Below are 20,768 nucleotides of genomic sequence, written 5' to 3' on the forward strand. Positions count from 1 at the left end.
ATCTGATCTATCAGGTGCTTTTTGTGAAAGCAATTAGGTATGGGATTCCCAAAGGACTTTCTGAGAAAGGGCCCAGCAAAGATAATTACTGAATGTATATCGATACTGCTGTTGGAATTAGCATCAGGAACTTGTGTTCAAAAATCCCTCCTGTGTTAGCTTTGTGTTTTGAGAAGCTAACCAACTTTGACCCAACTTTGCTTAACTAAGCACTTCTTTCCAGTTAATGTTGTATTGCTATACATGAAATAAACGTAAATTACCATCACTGCATGAACTATCAGTGAAACTGCTGAAATGGAAGTGCAGTCCTGCAGCCCCCTACCAGCAAACACTGCCTGCTGTCTACATGAGAGCTGAACCACAGCCGGAGAAGTTAATCCTAGTCTGCACATAGGATTTGCACCAAGCCAGTACTAGTCTAAAACGTACTGATGAAATCTGGTCTTGTAACAAACCTTGTAAATAAAACCGAAACTGGCACCGCATCTCTTCTCCCACACACGTGTTCTCCTACAAGTTGTAAAGCTGACAGCAGATGCAAACCTCGCTACAGAAGGAGAGCTGCACATTGGCACGCAGATAAAGTGAAAGAGACCTCCTATGAAATGTGTCACTGAACTAGAGATGTTGGAGCTGAATTTCAGCTGCCGTAAATCAACGTTATTTCACGGACCTCTGTCCACCCAAGCCAGTAAGGCTGTGAATTTTAGTGGACACAAGCTTTGGTATTCAAGAGATCTTGCAGAAATCCACGTGAATCCCATCACTTGCTTTCCATGACACTTCAGGGGAAACCTATCCTCAACCTGCAGTGATTGCTGGCAGTTCCTCATGATACTGAAAAACCTTCTATTCTACTTGCTGTCTTGCTCTACAGCATGGTCAGACTTTGTAGAAGACCAAGAAAAAAACGGCTCAGTCTCCATATGTGATCCATATTTTGCTACTTAAATTTTGTCAGACTAAAACCTAGTACTAGCATTCCAAGTTTTAGGTTTGATCAAAGAGATTCCTAATCTCTCTAGTGCTTAAATCACACATTAGAATCACATTGCTACAGCATGCAGAACGCTGCTGTTCCTAAGTATTAAGCTAAGCACTCCTGAATGTTGTCACGGTTGATCCTTATTGTTTGCTTTGGCTACGTAAAATTACTATAGAAAAACTATGTACTAAGGGGCCTATCCATTGAAAACTTCTTCTATGATTGACTGGTATTAATAATTTTCTTCTTTCACACACACAAGGATGTCAAGCAGACTTCAAAATCAGGTTTGACATACAAAGATTATCCAGTTTTGAACGTTCCTTTCTAAGCAGTGAACATGCAAAAATTGTCAGTGATCAGTAATGTATATAAACGATTCTAGTTGTTGGCTTGCAAATGAAAAGAAGAAAAGTTAGGGACAGTGTGATATGTGATACTTAAAGTGCCAGGATTCAGACTGTGGTTTTCCACAAAGATCCTTATGTAACTTACTGATGGGTTTGTAGCTAAGGATCCTTCCTCCAAGGCATAGTTGTTCATTGCTCAGATATATAGCAGCTTAGCTCATGCTGTTACGTTATGTACTGCTCAGCGTTTTTGAAGTAGAGCTCTCTGGAGATGGAGACCAAGACGATACGTCTGTACTATGGCTAAGGACTGAAACCCAGCAGGCTGCTTGCTTGCTTACAGTTATTTATAAGCGGATGTGTTTTCAGGATTTACTTATGAAAAGCAATTCCACTTAACATCAGTAGAACAGCATGGCATAGTTCACATATATAGATTGTAATATATTTTCAGACAGCCCCAAATTCCTTTACAAAGTGCGTGTCTATAAATCAGCCTATAAATCAGTGTGTTCACAAACACTGTAAGACTGAAAAGAACACAGAGTGAAATCGAAAATGCTGAGTATTTAATTCAGGCAGAGCATGTTTGCTCGGACTGGAACATCAGCATCCAAACAGGACTGCCCACGTCTGCTCTGGGGATTTAAAGCAATGGATCTGCATTAAGGACTGACTTTGTTTTATGACTCCTGCACAACACCTCTCTGCACAGTGCCGCTTTCCTAATGCAGCATAATAGCACGACACTGAACCGGAACACTCAACTAACCTGTTTTTCACCACTCGGCTTCCTGTAATTCAGCAGCAGCTCCACAGCTCCCACCACCTCTTTCCGTATTGCATACAGCAGGGCATCTCCCACATACACGCTGTGGCTCAAAAGCAGCTCCATGATCTCCAGGTTTTCGTTCTCTATGGCTATTAAAAGGGCACTGCGACCAAGAGGATCCATACAGTTAATGTTGATGTTGTAGTAGATCTCTGCCTCTTGCAAGGCATGTTTCACGCTGGCATAGTCCCCCTTCTCCACAGCGCTGAGGTAGGCCTTCTCCTCCGCCGAGAGCTCTGCCTCTGCTCGCACGATCTGCAGCGGGATCCGATCTCTGTACGGTGAGTAGTTTACCTTTTTGTAGTATAGCTGGGCCATTGTTCATAGTGACCGGGCAGCCTACGGGGGAAGACGAAGCACATATAAGTGACAAAACAGACAAACCACCCCTTTTTGTTCCTCACAGGGGACGAATTTCCAAAGGTCCATCGCAGTAAAAGCTTCCGATCCCTTTTTAAGCTGTTTTATTCTCAACGCCCCCAGAGCAACCCCACATTCAAAGGCCATCTGTAAAAATAAAGGTTACGCTACTGCTCAGAAGAGGTACGCAGAATGAGAGACACTCAGTATATTTTTAAACCTGGTTTAAACACTATGCCATGATCTTGTTGTTTAGGGATAACCTATCACATGTGCAAATAGGTGGATTTCTCATCTTTGCTTTACTTCCCGCTCAGTTTTTCTTCTGGTCCCTCCTTTTTCACCGCTGAGGCAGGTCCTCATCATCTTTGAACTGGCAGTGATGGGAGGTGCTGATTTACACCCTCCTATTCACAGAAATCAGATTTATTTTGATCATTTTTGCTGTTTCTTCTCTGCTTCCATCTCTTAAAATAGGTTTGTATTTTCCCCTAATGTTTAGTCTTTGACAAGGCCACGGTTTTATTTTTAAAGCTTACGTGTTTTTAAACATATTTTCTCACTCTCCTCATTTATAAATAGGACCTAAAGATAGGTTGATGTAGAAAGCCACCACCCTTGCTCTCCAGAGGCAGTGATGTTGTTTATGGTGCAGGAAAATGAGAAGTAAATCTTGCCCTGGAACAAGTGTAGTGAACAGAATGAATTACTGCTCCTTCCCATGGCTCAAAGAGCTTGGCAGGTGGCTGGACAGGTATTCACATGGAAGGAAAAAAGGAGCTATGCCTATCTACCTCTGCTTGGCATCGATAAACCTCACCAAATCAGGACCAGGGGCCACCAGCAGCTATAACTAATTGATGACTTACTCCCATCTCCTTGCCCAGAGCTCAGTGGTTTCCTGCAGCAAATTAGCCAGTGTTTTGTTCCACTTTAGCGCCCTATCCAGGGGAAAAAGGAGGTTTTGAGAAAGAGGTAATGAGGAGGATCTTGTGGCTCAGATGCCGAGCGGGAGCAAGACACCACGGGTTCTGATTTTACCATCCCACCGTGTTGAGCAGAGCCCGTTTGCATTCTGCCTCCGGCTCCAGCGCGACGGGCCCGGCGCTGCCCGAGTGGGTGGATCTGAGCTCCAGCCCAGCTCACACTGCAAAATCGTGGGTGGTTGTAGCACACAGCAAAGTGACATCTGCGAAATTCCTGGGGAGCCAAAACCACGAGTTGGGCATCTCAAAAAATGTGCTCTCTTGCTTTCCTACAAGAGAAGTTTTTGTCTGTTACGCTTCCAGAGTTGCAGCTCTCTGCACATGTGCTTCAACAAGAAGATGCACACAAAGGCATTAGAGCCAAAAGGACCTATGATCTGATAGAAACCATCATAAATATATTGGCTTATTTTCTACGGAAACGTTATGCCACTAAAGTTTTAGAATTAAGGAAGAATCTCGAGTGACTGAGGAGCTTGAAGTCTCGATAAACTACATGTATAACCAACTACTCTGATTTTCAGAAGGACTCAGGATCACATGTCATTTTTCAAATTCTGTTTTTGAAAATGCTATCCCTGCAGGGTCCAATTCCTACCGAAATACTGAAAGGACACAAAAGGATGCAGAATAGGTCTGATAACAAGTTGCGATCAGAGAGATCTTTGGGAAAGGAAGGATAAGCTCAAAAGGGAAGGGAAATTTGATCCTCGCGTGTCAGTGTGGCTCACAGGAGCAGGGCACACCAACCGGTGGCACTGGTGGCACAGGACAGCAGCCATGGGTGGTGGCCTCTAGGGAACAACCTGTTGGCTCCAAGATACCTCAAGGATTCTGGTGACAACTGCAGCTGCTGAAGTTAAACTGGATACTTCTCCCTGTTCTTCAGTTTAATTGAATGTTTTGTAGATGGTGAGTAACATTTGCAATGAGTTACAAGAAATGTCACCTTATGAAACATCATGCCAGAATTGAATCCCTTTCCTTTCCAACAATTTTATATAAAGAAAAGAAAAAGATATCTTAACTTCTCAGTGAGATCTCATTGCTCAGTACAACCCGGCCCAAGAAAGCACATAAGCAGCTGCAATAAAACTCAAGAGGAAAGACACACAAAATGAATTCTTTGCCCTGAATTCTTCTCATGCCATCATCTGAATACCCCAACAAACACACTCTGCTGATTGGCTTCAGAACTGATTGCATCGGTATCAAAATTAATGTATGTCTGCCTGGATTATATGGAAGATTTCAGCAAAACCTTTAGCTGCTGAGCCACCCCTCACCCTAAGGTCCAGCACAACTGCCGATGAACCTTCCAACCCCGCTGTCTTTCTCTTCCAAAAGTGCCCAACAGAGCATCAGACAAAACACGCAGATAGAGCAAATGAGCCCAAGGATCACTTTGCTCTGGCTATCACTCCCAAACACCACCACTCTCCGGGACCCAGCACTTCACAGTGAAAGAAACAATGCTGATAGACCCTAGACCGCTTGTTTGTCCCACAGCGGTACTGCCTCCCACCTAACCGTTAGAAAATCACAAAAATATCGATGAAATCCAGGTAGGAAAAGGGGTAGGCAGTTCATAGGTGCCTAGAGAGAAGAAGCAATGAAGTACTTGAAAGGCAGCAAAGATGGGAACACAGTGACAATAAAATTTTGGAATGTGTGCAGAGAGGCTGAAAATCCACGTTTTCCATATGAATTCTCTTCAGAGAGGCATTTTCTGCTACTTGAGTTAATATTTGGGGCAAGAAAATTTTTTTCTGACCTTGTGGTGGCCGGCAGATGCATCAGACAGTACCCAATGGCCGGTTAATGCAACAGTGATACCGGCAGCACAACCGGCTGCGGAAAAACTAAGAGAACCGCATAACAAACTACCCAAGATAAGGGAAGAGGACTTACCACTCAATTTGGACTCTATCACCTCTCTCCAGTTGGGTTGCCCTTCTCCCTGAGTTATTAGTCCAGATCTTCAAGCCATCACAACCTGACACCACTTCTATGTTGCCTGGCACAGAAAGGAGAACTTTAGCCCCTGCAAAGCAGCCATACCTGGCACAAACAGCTTGTCTTGTTTGGGGAAGGAGGCTTTCCACCCCATTACTTTGCCTTATAACACAAAATGTTTTTCTCTCCCTGCAGAAATGTATTTGCATCTTCCAACACCCAGTTCAGTTGTATCTATCCCCTGCAGCAAAAGGACTACCTTTCTTCACACTGAGGAGCTGCTTTTGGGCTGGACTCTTGTGACAGACACAGTGCAATGGCAAGGGAATGCTTGAAAACAGTGGCTTTTGCTGAAAAGCAAGGAGTGGTTTTACACATATCATCATCCATATGAAATCAGGGAGACGGGGAGCAGCGCTGAATAAGTGGCCATTAGTTAGAGACGTGGTTAATGAATAGAGACAGGCAAAGGTCACTCAGCAGCACTGCCTTGCGTCACTAACAATTTCAAGAGTTTTCCCTACAGTTTCTTTTAGGATCTGTTAGCAGCTGAACCATCATTCCCCACTGCGCGCACAACACACTCCCACACGCCACTGTCCCGCAGGAACAGAATTACCTGTATGAAATGGGATGAGTAGAACTGAAAGGGTAGAAGCCAGTGCCAGTTCATATCCATGCTGTCACTAAACCCATTATAAAATAGGACTTTCCTGGTTTTTATTTGCTTTTATCATCATTTGACTTTTCATGATGCTGATGAAGAGGTAGAAAAGCACCATTGCTCCTGATTGTGAGCCCTTGTGTAACGGGAACAGCAGAGACTTGTAGGGGGATTGAATTTAGATATTGGAGTGTCATGGTTTAACCCCAGCTGGCAACTAAGCCCAGAACACAGCACTATACGAGCAACTAGGAAGAAAATTAACTCTATCCCAGCCAACACCAGGGCACAGAACTCATCGCTCCCAGCTGGTGGGAGCATCAACTACCCGAGGAACAACTCAAATTCCAGATCTCGAACACAAGATCAACAGACAAGAGCCACCTTTCCACTTGATGGGACTCTGTACGAGCAGCCAACTCACATCACACATTAGCACAGACAACAAAACCCCCCATCTGCCAAGCTGCAAACAGAGCGGTTGGTTGTTCCCTCCTGCTGGAGATTCGCTCTGGCACATGTTGGCAAAACTGTGTGTGTGGCTTCAAATGTCACTACATCATCTCTCTCAGATCTGCAGAAGGGTGTATGTGCTGGAAAGCCTGTATTTTCTAGTTGTATCAGCCCAGTTAAAGAACCGATCACTTGCAACACATCTTCGCTGCTTCCTTCCATCCTTCTCTCCAAGGCTATTTTTTCTTTTTAGTATTTCAGAGAGCGTATTTTCCTCATTTTGCATTTCTAATCTGTGACTTCAGGCCTGGAAATCATGGACAAGCACTGCTACAATGGCCCGACTCTCTCAGCATCCTCAGAGGCTGTGTGCTCAGTAATATTGATCCTTTTAAAATTGGTTATAAACCTGAGTTATGAAACAGTCCAGAAGGGGCACTTAGGTAAATAATATTACATGTGGTTAACGGACCAATTGAGTTTGTGATTGGATCCTTCCCTTAAGTGCTCTAGATCTTGTTTACTAACAATGCCTGACTGAGCTTATACCTCCCACAGTTTGAGGAAATAAAACTGACTTTGTAACATTCTGCGAATCCTTTTCCCGTGCAATGATGCCCTCTCGTTCCAGGAAATCGCTTTTACTGTGAGGTTCAGTGGAAAGCATCACACTCACCACCTTTTCGGTCAGAAGCAGAATTATTTTACTGATGCTTTTAAATGCAGAAAGAGTCGCTACTGAATAAATGTACAACCTCAGAAGTATTTTAAAATGATAAAATTGCAATGACCTTCTGGTGTATATGGCTGTGTAAATTCTCTTTAGCAGGGCTCCACGATCTCAGGAACTTTATATTCAGCTCGTAAGTTATATAAGATACATCACTCCGCTGGAATAAGTGCTTTCCAAAACCTGCAGGGTTGCAGTACAACACAAAAATGAGAAACTGACAGCTAATAAAACTGGAGATGAGTAATCTAGTTTCACTGCCCAAAATGAGTGAAAGGGAGAGCACTAATAGAGTATGTGATAAAAATGCAAGGCTGCAGTTGTTCATGATTCACGTTGGAGGATATGTCCTTAGAAGATGTAGACAAAAATTCTTCTCAAGATGTTTTTCACCCATCATCACTTGAGGCGTAGTTGAGCACACACACAGACGCTGGGGTACTGTGTGCAGCCACCTAACCCCACAAGTGTTTGTAAAAGAAGACGACCTCAAACTTCAGATTATAAATTGACAGAAGCCAAAAGAAAATTCTTTGCCAGTAACTCAAAATGTCGTAATTTGACTCAAGTCCCAGCTGCAATTCTTAACTTCCTGGGGAGGGTGACAATTATCAAAGATATATATGTTTGATTTGGAAAGGTCAGCTCTTTGGTATAACTCTCTTCCGATGCAGAATCAATTGATGAGTCATGGCCAACCGCATATGGGTCTGTATATCTATATATCTATATACATTATCTATATATAATTACAAAGACATTGCATATGTAGTACGCTTAGAGATCCTGTTGGGTTTAAGAAAGTACCTGTTCCTCTCTGAGCAACCAGTGGTTCTAACTAAAACTTAGGAATGAAACTCAGTTCTCAGTCTTCTGGCTGTAGGCTGCTCAGTCACTCCAGGACATCTACAAGGCCACCTAGTGCTGGAGCATGGAAGTCTTGGCACGGCTGAATTCTCGACTAGATGAATAAGCTCTCTCTGCTGGACACAGCCTTACTGAGAGCCAGCATGGCTCTGTAACACCAGTTTGCCCAGGAAGTAAGGAACATTTCAAAATCTACCTCTTTCCATTCCATGTGCAAAGCACTTGGTTTGACTTTGCCTTCTCAAGCAGAGTAGCACAGCTACATCCGCATTTCAAAGGAAAATAACAAATCATGACGCTCCACCACATGTGCTTAAACCCGTGGGATTTGTACTCGCCTGGCTCAGATCAGCGTGTTCCTGTCACCTGCTCCTCATCGCACACGGCCAGTGAGGCCTCTTGCCTCAACAGGAAGTACCAGAATCATTTAAGGGTGAAAGTCACTAAGGAAACAGTATCAGGAAAGCCCTGGCCTGTGTTACAACCTTCATTAGCTTCATTACTTTCAGTCTAGCCACACATAAGTTGCAGCCTTTCGTATTAATCTGGACAAGCCCTAGATATATGGGCTTCAACCAGAATCCATCATAGCCTGTGCGCAAGCTGGTGTGAGGCTGCTGAGCCTCATACCCTGCAAGTGAATTCCAACAACAAACAGTCCCCTTGCTTGCGAAATGGCAGAAAACACCAATACCAAGCTTGCCTGCATTTGTCAAACAGTAAATTCATTGTGTGCACACGTGTAGTGTTTGCATTTCAGGAAAGGTGCTGATATGTTTGAATTCAGAGTGCTTTCTCTAGTCTCTGGACAATCATAAACAGGACAGGGACTCCTTGCCGTTGTGATTCACACGCAGCCTGAGCAGCCGTGCGGGATATGGGCCAATGCTCATCCCGGGCTTCAGGACAAAAAGCACCCTTGTCTGTCTCCAGCTCTGTCAGTGTGCTCTTTGCAGGGTATGGGTAGCCCAGATTTGGTTTCATCTGTCATGAAAGCAACATACAGCTTCCAGCACGTCTTAATGGAAAGGATGACAGAGAAACCCCTGGTGTAGAGCCAACTGCAAAGCCCCTGCGTGGGAGCAGAGGGAGCGGGGAGTATTGACCCACCCCTGCAATATTCAGTATTACCTCAACAAAAATTGGTCTGGGCTACTAAACCAACCAAAATGACTTCCTGGTGATGGAATGGCTGCAGCACATGCTTTTAGCTACTTTTACAACGCAGTATTTACAATTTGTAATTCTCCCCCTTCTTTCCACACGGCTATCACAGTGGTGTGAATAAATAAAAGTGTACCATTGTCAGGAGCTTAAAAAAAATAAAAGAGCCCTGGAATATATTCATAGTACGTATCTTCGCAAATGCAGACCGAACAGAAAGCTTATTTTGTCTGTCTGACGTCATTGCTGTGTGCTGCACTCTTTGGAGATGGCCTATCTATTCATTTTCCACCATCTAATAACAAAAAAGAGATGTCAACTGAACTGAGAAATACTGTCAAGCAAGCCGCCCTGTTGTCTTATCTGCTAATGCAGCACTAATGTGGCATGGCATCATTATCAGCCCTGTGCTCTGTGTCCACTGGTTCTGCGCCTGCTGCTTTTAATCTCTAGCTGCTGTAGCTATTGAAGAGGAGATTATTTTTCCCCCCGCCCCGTTCCCACTCTTGCTCAACGAGCGTTGTAATCATTTCTTCAATCAACAAGGTAATCTGTGAGCATTGTCTCTAGGAGAGCTGATGGCAGCATGGACTGTTAGACCTGCCTCAGTCTGCCTGAAAGTGCAAGTAAACCACCCAGTCACAAAAGGAAAACGTAAGATTATGGCACAGCTGCCAGAACGAGGAAAGGGCAGTTGCAGCAAGCTATAAACTTAACAGTGACAGTTGCTCAGGCTCTGTTTCTCATCTCAGTAATGGGTGGATTTATTAGCAGTTATCAGTTACCACTTCCGAACAAGCTCTGCTGGAACTGTTTTCATTGATACCTGTGTAAAAACACAGTCAGGACTTGGCGGATGCAGCAGCCGTCACCTGCAGCCGTACGCCGACAGTCTCGGGGTTGCTGTGCAGCAGTAACTCCAGCTCTGGCTTCGTTTTGGTTTTGTTACCAGTTTTGTCATCCAAACCAGGCTGAAGGTTCTTGGGAAGGAAGAAGAAAAATCACGTGCTCAATTCTCACATCAACATTTCCCAGTTGCAAAGAAAGGCTGTATTAGGCAATACCATGTTCACCTGCAGCACCTTTTGGAGATGAAGTGCAAGACCCATGAATACTGCTTCCCTGAGTTACTTTCCAAACCACGGTAAACATGCAGGGATCAAAAACCCAGTTTCCTGCAGCTACAGAACACTGGGGACAGGAACACAAGGAATCGGTGCCCCAAGGGCAGCATGCACACCACTTGCGTTTTGCAGTCATCTGCACAAATGGGACCAGAAAGAGCTCCCAAGGGGTGAGGAGCGGCTGCCCCGCTCCCATGAGGGTGCAGATCCCTGGCCCTGACTCCTGTGTGCCTGCGCTCTGTAGCTTTCAGACACCTCTCCTTTCTAAAACCTTCACAGGAGAAGGAATGATTTCTTAGAGGCTCCCAAAGGTAGGCAGAAAATTCTGAAAAATCCAAATATTTTAAGTACTGAGAGCAGGTGACTGATTTGAAAGCAGCACAATTTGGCATGGGGTATTACCTCTCCTTCCCCTCTCCTGCGGCCGCAGCCACGTTGGACCCTGGCTGGTCCAGGTCCCCTCGCCAGCAAAGCCTGTGGTCTGAGCCTCCCGGATGCTCGTAGGGCTGAGGAGAAGCATTTTTACAAGCAAAAGGTCTTGCCTAATGTACCATTTTAAAATGATGGAGACTAAGCATTACGGATTGCAATGGCAGCGCGATTGCAGTCCATCTCAGTCGTGTTTTGCACAAGGCAGGGCTGGTCCTCATATCCTTTGCTGCCACTTCTGCTTTAACAGTGTCCAGACAAAACGCCTGCCGCGGCTGGGCAGGGAGCGGGCTGTTGTACGGGAGGTGGAAATGCCATACACAAAGGAGAAAAGAGAAATCTTCATAGAAACAAAGTGGGAGGGAGCTTCCCCTGACAATGATAATAAACAGAACAGTCTGCAGATAAAATAAAGAAGCAAAGCCAAATCCTAGTTCATTAAGATAGCTCAGAAAAGAGCCTGGAACTGCAAACTGGCCAGGTTTTGAAGACGCACAGAAAGGCTGGAGGAAATAAAACCACCTTCATTTAAAATGGAAAAATGTTGTTCTCGAGAGAATTAAGCATGTGAATCTAAAAGAAACAAAAAAATGCTGCACAGACATAAAGCAGCATGGAAGAGGTGTAATACACTGCTTGTAAGTAAACACACACATCGAACACAGATATTTGCTTCTATTAATACCCTAAGAAAGTTCCTGAATAATATCTCCAGCATAAAAGTACCCTATTCAGCTACCAAATAATTCTTACAGAGATCTGGGTCAGAGATTTGTAGAAGTAACCATGTTATTCCTTAATCTTTGCACACATATTGCGCCCTTTGGCTACCACCAGTACCAACACCCATCTCTTCCATGGCTTTTCAGCTACATCTCTGTAAGTATTTTTTAAAGGAGACGGCATTCATCCTCTAGTTTTCAGACAGGAAATCTGCGGCAAACAGAAGTGAAGTTTGCAGACAAGTGCAGCCCTGTGATCTTGCCCTGGGATCCTTCTGGCACCTTTTCCAGCCTCCTGGCAGTGAGTCTAAATTTTCTTTCTTCAAGATACTATTCTCAATTTTTCTCCCATTTTCTGTTGGATTTAATTTTGCAGTTTGCTTCCCTGTTCAGTTAAGTGTTCATTCCAGCCATCTCAGCTTTCGAGAGACATCTGAGGTGAGGCTCGTCAGTTTTTCTTCAGCAGAGATTTATTGTGTATGCTCTGGGTTTCAGGCTCAGCTACAGTTAACTGCAGGGGTTCATGTTGAAACGGAGCCGTGCTCCTCTGGCTGCAGCAGTGGGCCTATGCAAAGGAGACGCACAAATCCATAAATAAGGCTTGGCACGATTTCACTGCTATACTTAATGCTGACATTTGCAAGCTCTGTTTTCCCAAACCTCTTGCTTCCAAATCCCTGCACCTGCTAATTTGTTAATTCTGTTTTCAGTGAGTTTAGACTTGTGTATTCTTAATTATGCTAATGAAGAATAAACTATTTAAAATATTAATGTTTTGCAAACTTTAAAAAGAAAACAGTTCACAAATACCCTGCTCCTGGGTCTGTCTTCACTGCTGGATTCACAGACCGGTCAGTCCAGGGCATGACTTGTTCTCTCCCAGGTCCTTTTGAGTGGATGTTCTGTCTCCTTTCCCCCTCCTCCTCCTCCCGTCTCTTCCGACATAGCTTCACATTCCCCTTTTCTGTCTGATCTCTGCTGAGAGAAAGATCTTGGAGGCTAATGAAAGTCATCCCTGAAGTGGTAAATACCACGGCTGTCGCTACTAGTTTTCTTTGCCTCTCTTGATATTGATCTCCTCTCCCCTCCAAGGCTCTGCAAAGGCTCTTTGCTTCTGCTCTCTTCCAGCTAGCCCTTGTAACTGGAACCTGCTGGGAGTTACTGGGGTGTCACAAACCTTTGTCCCCCTCCCGCTCTTTGGGCATCTCTCAGATACCTCTGCTGGGCAGGAGAGTTCTGCTTCTGACAAAGGAATGAGGCATGAAATAGTGTATGGGCCCTGCAAGGCAGCAGCTGTGCCCTCTCCTCCCCATGCACCATCCATTTCAACGCACCCCTCTCTGCTCTCCCTGAACATCGCTTTGCAGAATTGGTTTATGTTTTCCCGGTTTCTACATAAAATGTAGGTCAGATCATGGTAGACACACATCAAAATTGTGATTTACTGCACAAGAAAGGAATAGTGAGCACTGAACCCGCAGAGAAAGGTGACTAATTCCTTAATTTACCCAAACAACATCTACCTGCAGAATGTTTTTGTTCTTGGCATCTCTTCCTATAGATGTGTTCCTGGTGCACCTTTAGCTGTGCTTTTTATGCACCTGTCTTTCCTGGATGTCTGCACAGAGCTGCTAAATCGCAGATACACAACACGCAGCATTGTTTCTTACAGCACAGATGGCTCACAAGACAGCGATCTCTGCCAATGGAGCAGCCATGCACTATCTGTAAAGTGACTGAAAGGAACCGTTTTGGCATCAAGACTGAGGATAAACCCCAGCGCACCGTCAGGGCTGAGCAGGCCTCAAAAAGGCCACATAAGCAGCATCACTCTTAGAGGGTTATCAAGCGTTTTACCCCAGGAGAGCAGTTCTCCCCAGGACTGTGTGCTCTCCGTGACTGTTCACAGTCTGCACGCCTAGACTACACTAGATTACAGTTATGCCACGCTTATCACTTCCTTGGGAGTCTAGCCACACTTTCTGGGGTTTATTTTCAGCCCTGAGCTTTGGGAGCTCAATAATTACATGAGAACGTGTTCTTCTGAAACAAAAAAAAAAAAAGAAGAAAAGTTTCTAGCCTCTAGGGTGTGAAGTAAAGAGTGTGAGTCACTGAGTGAACTTCATTGATGCAGAAACCAGCCAGCAAGTGTCCCAAATTCTCTAGGTTTAAATATCTCCTTAACTTTAAGCCAAAGTTTGCAGAGCTAAGGTATTTGGCAGAGAGGGGGGAAACGGGGCTTTGGAGTCCACGGACTCAGCAGCGCTACAGCTGCTTGATGTGGGCACGCCAGAGCTTCTCTGCAGGCCATGGCACCAGCAGCGCTTTCCTGGCTGGAAACAACCAGCCTGGTGTGTGCAGCAGGGGAGCTCTGTGTGCTCTGCGCTGGCACCAGGCAGGTCAGGGCAACGGGCGCGTTTTGCACGCTGACTCAAGGCCCGCACGCTTTAAGGGCTGCCTGCTCTGCTATTTATAAAACTGAAAGGGTGTTATCGCTCAGTCAACACAGAGGCATCACAGGGTATTCTCCACCAAGACAGTTTTGCAAGCCCATTAAATCACCCTTGTTCACATGTAGTGTGAGAGGATCGCTTTGATTCAATCGGATAAACCAACCACCAATTTAACACCACTTCTGGCACGGGAGAAATGCAATTCTATACATGACTACTTAGAGCCGAGGCCTGCTGAAGCCTCACTGCTGAAAGACACCTCTATTACTGCCATGCAGAGCTTAAAATCAGCTGAGAAAATATGTTACACACTAGACAACTTTATTTAAGCACAGTCGTTGCCACATGCAATTTCCAAATTTCTTTCCTTTTTCTTTAAAACCCTGGGCCTAAGGGCCCTCCTCCCACAGATCCTTGCTACTAGCATGTCTGCAAAAGAGAAAGCATCATTACCCTCATTTTCTAAGTAAAGAAGTGCAGGAGACACTACCAACTTTAACAGTAGGTCTAGGGCCAGCAAAGAACCCCATTCTGCTCCAGGTTCACCCCTTAACCACTGACTGACGGCTGAACTATGGGTGGAAGGCTGGAGAGGTGAATGAGGCTTCAGGGCAGCACAGCTGGGCTCCCTACTGATGTTTTCACTAGAACAAGGCACTGGAGCTGCAGATGTCCGGCGATGATGCACCGCTGGTCTCTTCTGACCCTCATTTTCTTTTGGCTTCCTCTTGGTTTTTATCCCCTTAGTTTCTCATCTGAAAGTTTCCATCTACAATGGCTGTGAAGAAACTCTGAAAGTGTGGGTATCTGATGCTTAGGCAGGTACAGGACTTAGCAGAGAGCCTGGGAGAGGAACAAGAGGTTTGAGCAGGCCCATCCATCTCAGTGAGGGGCTAATTCTGGGGCACAATCATCACAGTATCAGTGTTGGTTGCAATTCCAGTCCTTATACAAGAGAGGAGATGGAAAGTTACCACTTTGCATTATTTATCCTTCCTACCTCCATACTCGGTGATGTTTGAAGACACCCTCACCTAAAAGGGGCTGCATGAATAAAATTTGTACAAGAAGTGAAGAGAAAGAGAGCTATGCTCAGGGTGTCCATTGAAACACACTGACAGAGAATTTAAATAACTATGCAAACTGCTGGAGAGACCCCTGCAAATGTCAGACGTCACTCAGACGCCGTTTCACCCGGCACATGTTACTTTAATGAGCACGGACTGGAGAGGCACTTCCACCTTTGGCTTGCTTGCTCTGCCCCCAGCCCTGGAGCCTGAGCTACCTCCCGCTGTGAACACCGTGTTCACGGTGTAATCCTCCCTTCGGAGAGTTATTTCCAGAGCAACAGGTATTTGACATTGACTGCAGAAATGAGCATGGAGCTCAGATCCGCACTGCCCAGCTACCCGAGGCTTAGCTTTCCACAAACCTCCCAAGCCGTCGGGAGGGCCGGGGACGACCTCTGGGATGGCTGCAGAAACTGCATCACCACGGCAGCCGAGCTTCTCACAGACCATCGGGTCCATGGCAAAACAAGCGGGATTAATGTGTGGGAAATGAGTTTAGTCCCCAGCTCAGCTCTGACTTTGGCCTCTCATGTCACTTATGCGAAGGGTCTGGCGGTTCCCACCAGAATTGGGGCTGTTATAAAGTATTTTCCATCAAATGTGGCAAAATAAAGGGTGGGTAAAATCCTTGAGGTGCCCGAGAGCTTCTCTGGGATTGAAAAGAAATCAGGATTCCAGCCTTTAGCAGCAGATCTGATCTGTCTGGCAGCCACACGCCGGTGCCAGGGCAAACTGGGGGGTTTTGCACTGCCTTTCTGGTGCACCTTGGGGCAAGCAGATTTGCAGATCTGCACTTCTCTTTGCTTCTCTCATTTGGTTTTAGAGTATATGGCATCACTGGTGGCTACAAGTAAGGGCCTCAAGAGGCCCTGGTCTTGGTTGCAGTAACAGGAATGTATTCTGTCTCTAGAACTGTTATTTTGCCTTCCTCCCACCTCCGACAACTTTCTCTCGCTGCACAGCTCTCATTTTCAAGCTACTGTCAGCACTGTTCTTTCCAGACACATAAAGCAGACAAAGTGTCTGATTGAAAAACAGATCCAAAAGGCTAAACTCAGCTTGTGTAACAAACAACTGGCAAAGACAGTAAGTGAAGACCTGAGGATTTTTTTCCCTTACACTTTCAACAGGCACAAGCATAATGACGATGTACAGTTCTATCATTTCAAGCTCTATGGTTAGTATCAATCCTATTTCACACAGTTTTTTGTTCATCTAATTAGCTGTTAGCATTCTTGAACACTGTCCATTAAATTTTATTACCCACAATCAAATTTTTGTAACAGAACAGCAAAAATGACTGCAAAAAGAGTATCTATGGAAGACATGATATGTTACATTCATCGTTGCAAAGGAAAATCGGGACTTTCCTCAAATTCTGAGCAGTTTCTAGATGGTCTGCATAATTGATTAAAATCCCGAGCCTGACTTTGCTCGGAGGTACGTTGACACAAATCTAGAATTAATTATTTGACCCTTTAGAATAACCCTGCATCCCTTCTTCTGGCTTAATTACACACAGGACTTAATTTGGCTTCACCGTAAGTATTCACGTCCACAATTTTCTCAAGACCTTCTCATTTTTCGGGTCACTTTTTGTAACTATAATAAAGGAATGGTTTTCTATTTCGTAGCTACTTTCATCCAGCACATGCACGGAAAAATAAATAAAACAATGAATTTTTTACACTGATGAACTAAGGCCAAATTCTTCTCAATGTCCTGAGGTTACATTTCCTAGGCCCTGTGTTCTGAGGTGCCGCAATGGACCAGAAGTCTCTTTTTGGTTTATATTACAGTATTTGTAGCCTAGCTGTCTTTCCTCGCCTTCTTCAGTCCCTGTTTCTCCAAGATTTTCATCCCCTGCCCATCAAATACCTTTGCACAGCTCTGAAGTGGGAAGCACCAACTGTCCCGTGTCCCCAGCACTCCGAGGAGCCCTTGCATGGTCTGGCTTAGCTGGATTTTGCCATCAATGAAAACCTCTTTCCATTTCTGTCCCAAGTGCATTAGGCCAGCTGATTGTTATTTGCTTTCTTGTTCACACACCTCTGGCCCAGCAGGTCTGGCCCCTTCCTTCCACTGCTATTTTCAGAGCTACGATTCAGGTCCATCTTCACTGATTTCTGACCAACACACAGTAGTGTAGACCTTACTCTAGAGTAAGCACCTCTGACAACCACCAATGCCGTTCTCCTGTGTAAAAACAGCAGCCTTGCAGAAGCGGAGCCGAAAAGCCATACACATGTTCTCCAGCTTTCTACAGCCGTACGCAAGCATGGAAAACGACAGGCCACCAGCCATGCCCACAAAGGGTTCCCTGATTTTAGGTAGTGCCAAAGTTAGCTGTTCACCTATTTAACTCTATCTACGTGAGCACAAGTACCACCTTTCTCCCCACAATGAGCAAGGGATGCTCCTGCCACTGCTTATCTGACAGGGTAAGGAATTCATCGGCTCCTTTGACAACCTGTCTCCTTGCAAGAAGGGTGTTTTGGCTGCAATGAGAACTGGTGCGTCTCTCAAATGCCTCGGTTCGATCCTGTCCGCTCAGGGATTACTGCTGTCTCCTAAAAGGCACATCCATCCTCTTCTGCGATTAATTCATTCCATGTCAGCTTAGCAACTGTCCCCTCTTGATGAAACCAAGCGCTTTCGGGTTTATTAGAAATAAGTTATTAGCTACACAGATTGGTTTTCCCCCATCATTTGCAGTCCTTGTACCTCTCCCCACGGCCAGGCCTTGAGGCTCCAAGTGGCATTTATTCAGTGTATGCAATTTGGAGGGATTCCAAGTTGCAGATGCTTTTCTACCTCAAATCTTACTTTCTCCTCCTAGTACTCTGGATTTTCTTTCATCCCCGAGGTGTCACAGAACAGTCCGCCCTCGCTCGGTCACGGATGACTTACGTTCCTCAGCAAAATCAAAATGTTTTGCTAAGGGTATATTTTGGGCCTTGATTATTTATTTTTTTTTCGGTGAGAATTATTGCCCAGTTTCTCTTTGTTTGTGCTTTGAGTTTTCTGTGGTGCTTTCAATGACAGCAGCACTTGAGCTTGGAATGTGCTAGGTCAGGTAAAGCAAACGCAGTCCCACTGGCTTAGTGAGACGCACTCTGAAGCCAACAAACCTGCTCAACATACCGTGCTAATACTAATATCAGTCCCAAAGCTCTGCTTAGCCAAGATACCAGGCACCACCTTCAAGGGAAGCTACAGGAGTGAAGGGTCTGCGTGAAAGAAACTGGACTCTGCCAATAATCCCGCTGTATTTCATATGGGCTACTGAGTCTCCTTGTAAATCCTTAGCAGGACGGTCCAGGCTGTCACACAATGACTATTGCCTGATGTCTGGCTATACTGGTTCCACAAATGTTACTTGGCTGACATTTCAGGTTGAAAAATTCAAATGCTATCCATATGCTTCCCAAATTTCATTCTGGACTTCAGTTTTCTAGAAGAGAAAATGAGGGGCAGTGATAGCTCCAGGGATTCTGCATTCCTGCCAAGGATCCTCCAGCTCGAGCTGCCCCCAAACAAGCACAAACGCTGCACCAGGTAATGCCATGGAGAGCCAGTGGGAAGCTGGTATGAAATGTTCAGCAAACCTCAAGTATGTCCTTCTTAAAGCCTAAAGGGTGAAACCGTTCAAACAAACCAACAAACACACACCATCTCTCCCGGGATGGAAAATAAGATTTCTGACTCCAGTTTGGGTTGTGTTTGAACAAGAACCAGGCTCCCAAAGCCACCGAGCCAGCCGCCCTCCTCAGTCTGTTATTGACAATGAAGCTGTTTGTTTGTCATCGCGAGGCTGAACAGGAATGACATTTCTGTTGCAGTGCAGTAAAAGGTTAGCACTTGCATAAGCTGATAAATGTGAAGTCAAGGTGACTCTACTTTATGTATTACATTAGCATAGGGCTGCAAATCCTTCGGGCACACGGAGAAGTCCGAGTAAGCAGTATGAGCAGCTGTGGCACTGCGACCGAAAACATCTCAGGGAAAATCCTCCCTTCACATCCACAGAATGCAGGACAAGACCCCATCGTGTGTCTGCAGTCGGCTGGGCTCAGGGCAAAGACCCAGAACAAAGCAAGGCTAACGTACAAGGGATGAATCTTGCCTGTTAACAAGGGACATACCTTTCCCATGATATTATTACTTTCCATTTATTTGAACAAAAAGACCCAAGTTCTGGAAACAGTGTCTCCTTGTAACGCCTGCGTGATTAGATGAATAAATCTGTTTTAATTAAATGCCTTTTTTATAGTAGGCTGTAACAAAATATTGTGAGAAAGTGAGAAGTTGATAGTTGGCTTTGAGATTTCAAGTAACCTTATCCTAATTAAGTCTGTATATATTTATATGTCATCTCAGCGCAAGAAAATACTTAGAGCTCTCCTTTCTTTTAACTTCCTTTTCTATTTTCCTTTCTAGTGTTAGTTATTAATTTACTATGCTCTTCCTTCATGTTACTTCAGCCAAAGCAGAGCCAAATCATTTCAAACGCATCTTACAGACCCTGAATTTCATCCTGCTTTGCAGGCTGACTTGTGTTTCTGACTTCAGTGACATAATTCCTAATTGCACGGATAAAACTGAAAAGCCACTATTCTGGACTCCTTCCCTGCTTTGTTACACCGGGCTGATGCCTTTGACTAGACTCACCGAATTAAAACTCCTCTAGCTCAGCAGGGAAGGTATTGCAAAGCTTTGGTAGCACATCAAAGTGTCTCCATGCTTTGCTTCTCGTTTCATGTACCACCGATGTAGTCTATCACATGCTGTCATTGAACTCCTTCAGTTCTCAGCCCCAAAGCCTGCGAAGTTCTGAGTTAGTCTATTGTCACGCTCACTTTGGGGCTCTACCTTCCCTACTCAGCACCCCCCAAAAAAGCAAGAGAAGTGAACAAGTGCCAGTTCAGGAGTTATGTCTCTACTGTATGTCGCCCGTGCGTTGCCGGGCTCGAGTGTGTGCAGCAGGACCAAAGCAAGCACAGATCTGCAGGACCATCTGCTTGCAACTTACACATCCGTATGCAGAAATGGGGCCTCTTGGTAAAAGAAACACTGGAGGGTGCTCTGCAGAGACTGGACATTGCCCAGGAGGGTAAAGATGATGGTCAGGTCATGGTACGCTCCTGGGCTGTAACGAACACAAATAGGGTTGGTTCTAATATTCTCTATGGGCTCAATGTATGCTTTTCTGCCCCTGAAGGTCCCCCCAGCCGCTCAGCCATGAAAGGCACTGTGAGCAGTGCTACACACACAGACCGGCCCGCTCTAACGACAACTCATGATTTGGTTTCCACCAGGAACAGTCCGTTACTTCGCAGTATTCATCAGTTCCCATGGACTCGGGCACTCATGCCAAGCGCAGTCGTTCTCCAAACATCCATGAAAACGGAGATGGTCAAACTAAAAACCTTTTCATATTCAAACGCCCCTCTGTGTCTCCAGCACCCCCATTGCACAGAGGTGGTCCTACAAAACCTCTGCAGTCTGAGGAAGCTGTTTCCAGGGTACATTTTGCAGGTGCAAGAGGTTGTCTTTAGAACCCACCTGATTCACTTGAAAATTATAATTGATCCATATGGATTCAACAGGAGTGTTGGAT

General features: G+C 45.1%; 1 protein-coding gene across 1 annotated transcript in view; it reads right to left on the reverse strand.

Annotated features, from left to right (window-relative positions):
- Positions 1 to 20,768, reverse strand: part of TRPC5 (transient receptor potential cation channel subfamily C member 5) — an 89,457-nt gene that overhangs the window by 59,376 nt on the left and 9,313 nt on the right. The window contains exon 2 of the mRNA XM_065846603.2: positions 2,111 to 2,509. Coding sequence (XP_065702675.1) covers positions 2,111 to 2,488 — 378 coding nt within the window. The 5' untranslated portion in view covers positions 2,489 to 2,509. The remainder of the gene's footprint in view (positions 1 to 2,110; positions 2,510 to 20,768) is intronic.

This window comes from Patagioenas fasciata, chromosome 11 (genome assembly GCF_037038585.1).
Source record: "Patagioenas fasciata isolate bPatFas1 chromosome 11, bPatFas1.hap1, whole genome shotgun sequence".
NCBI classification, from domain to species: Eukaryota; Metazoa; Chordata; class Aves; order Columbiformes; family Columbidae; genus Patagioenas; species Patagioenas fasciata.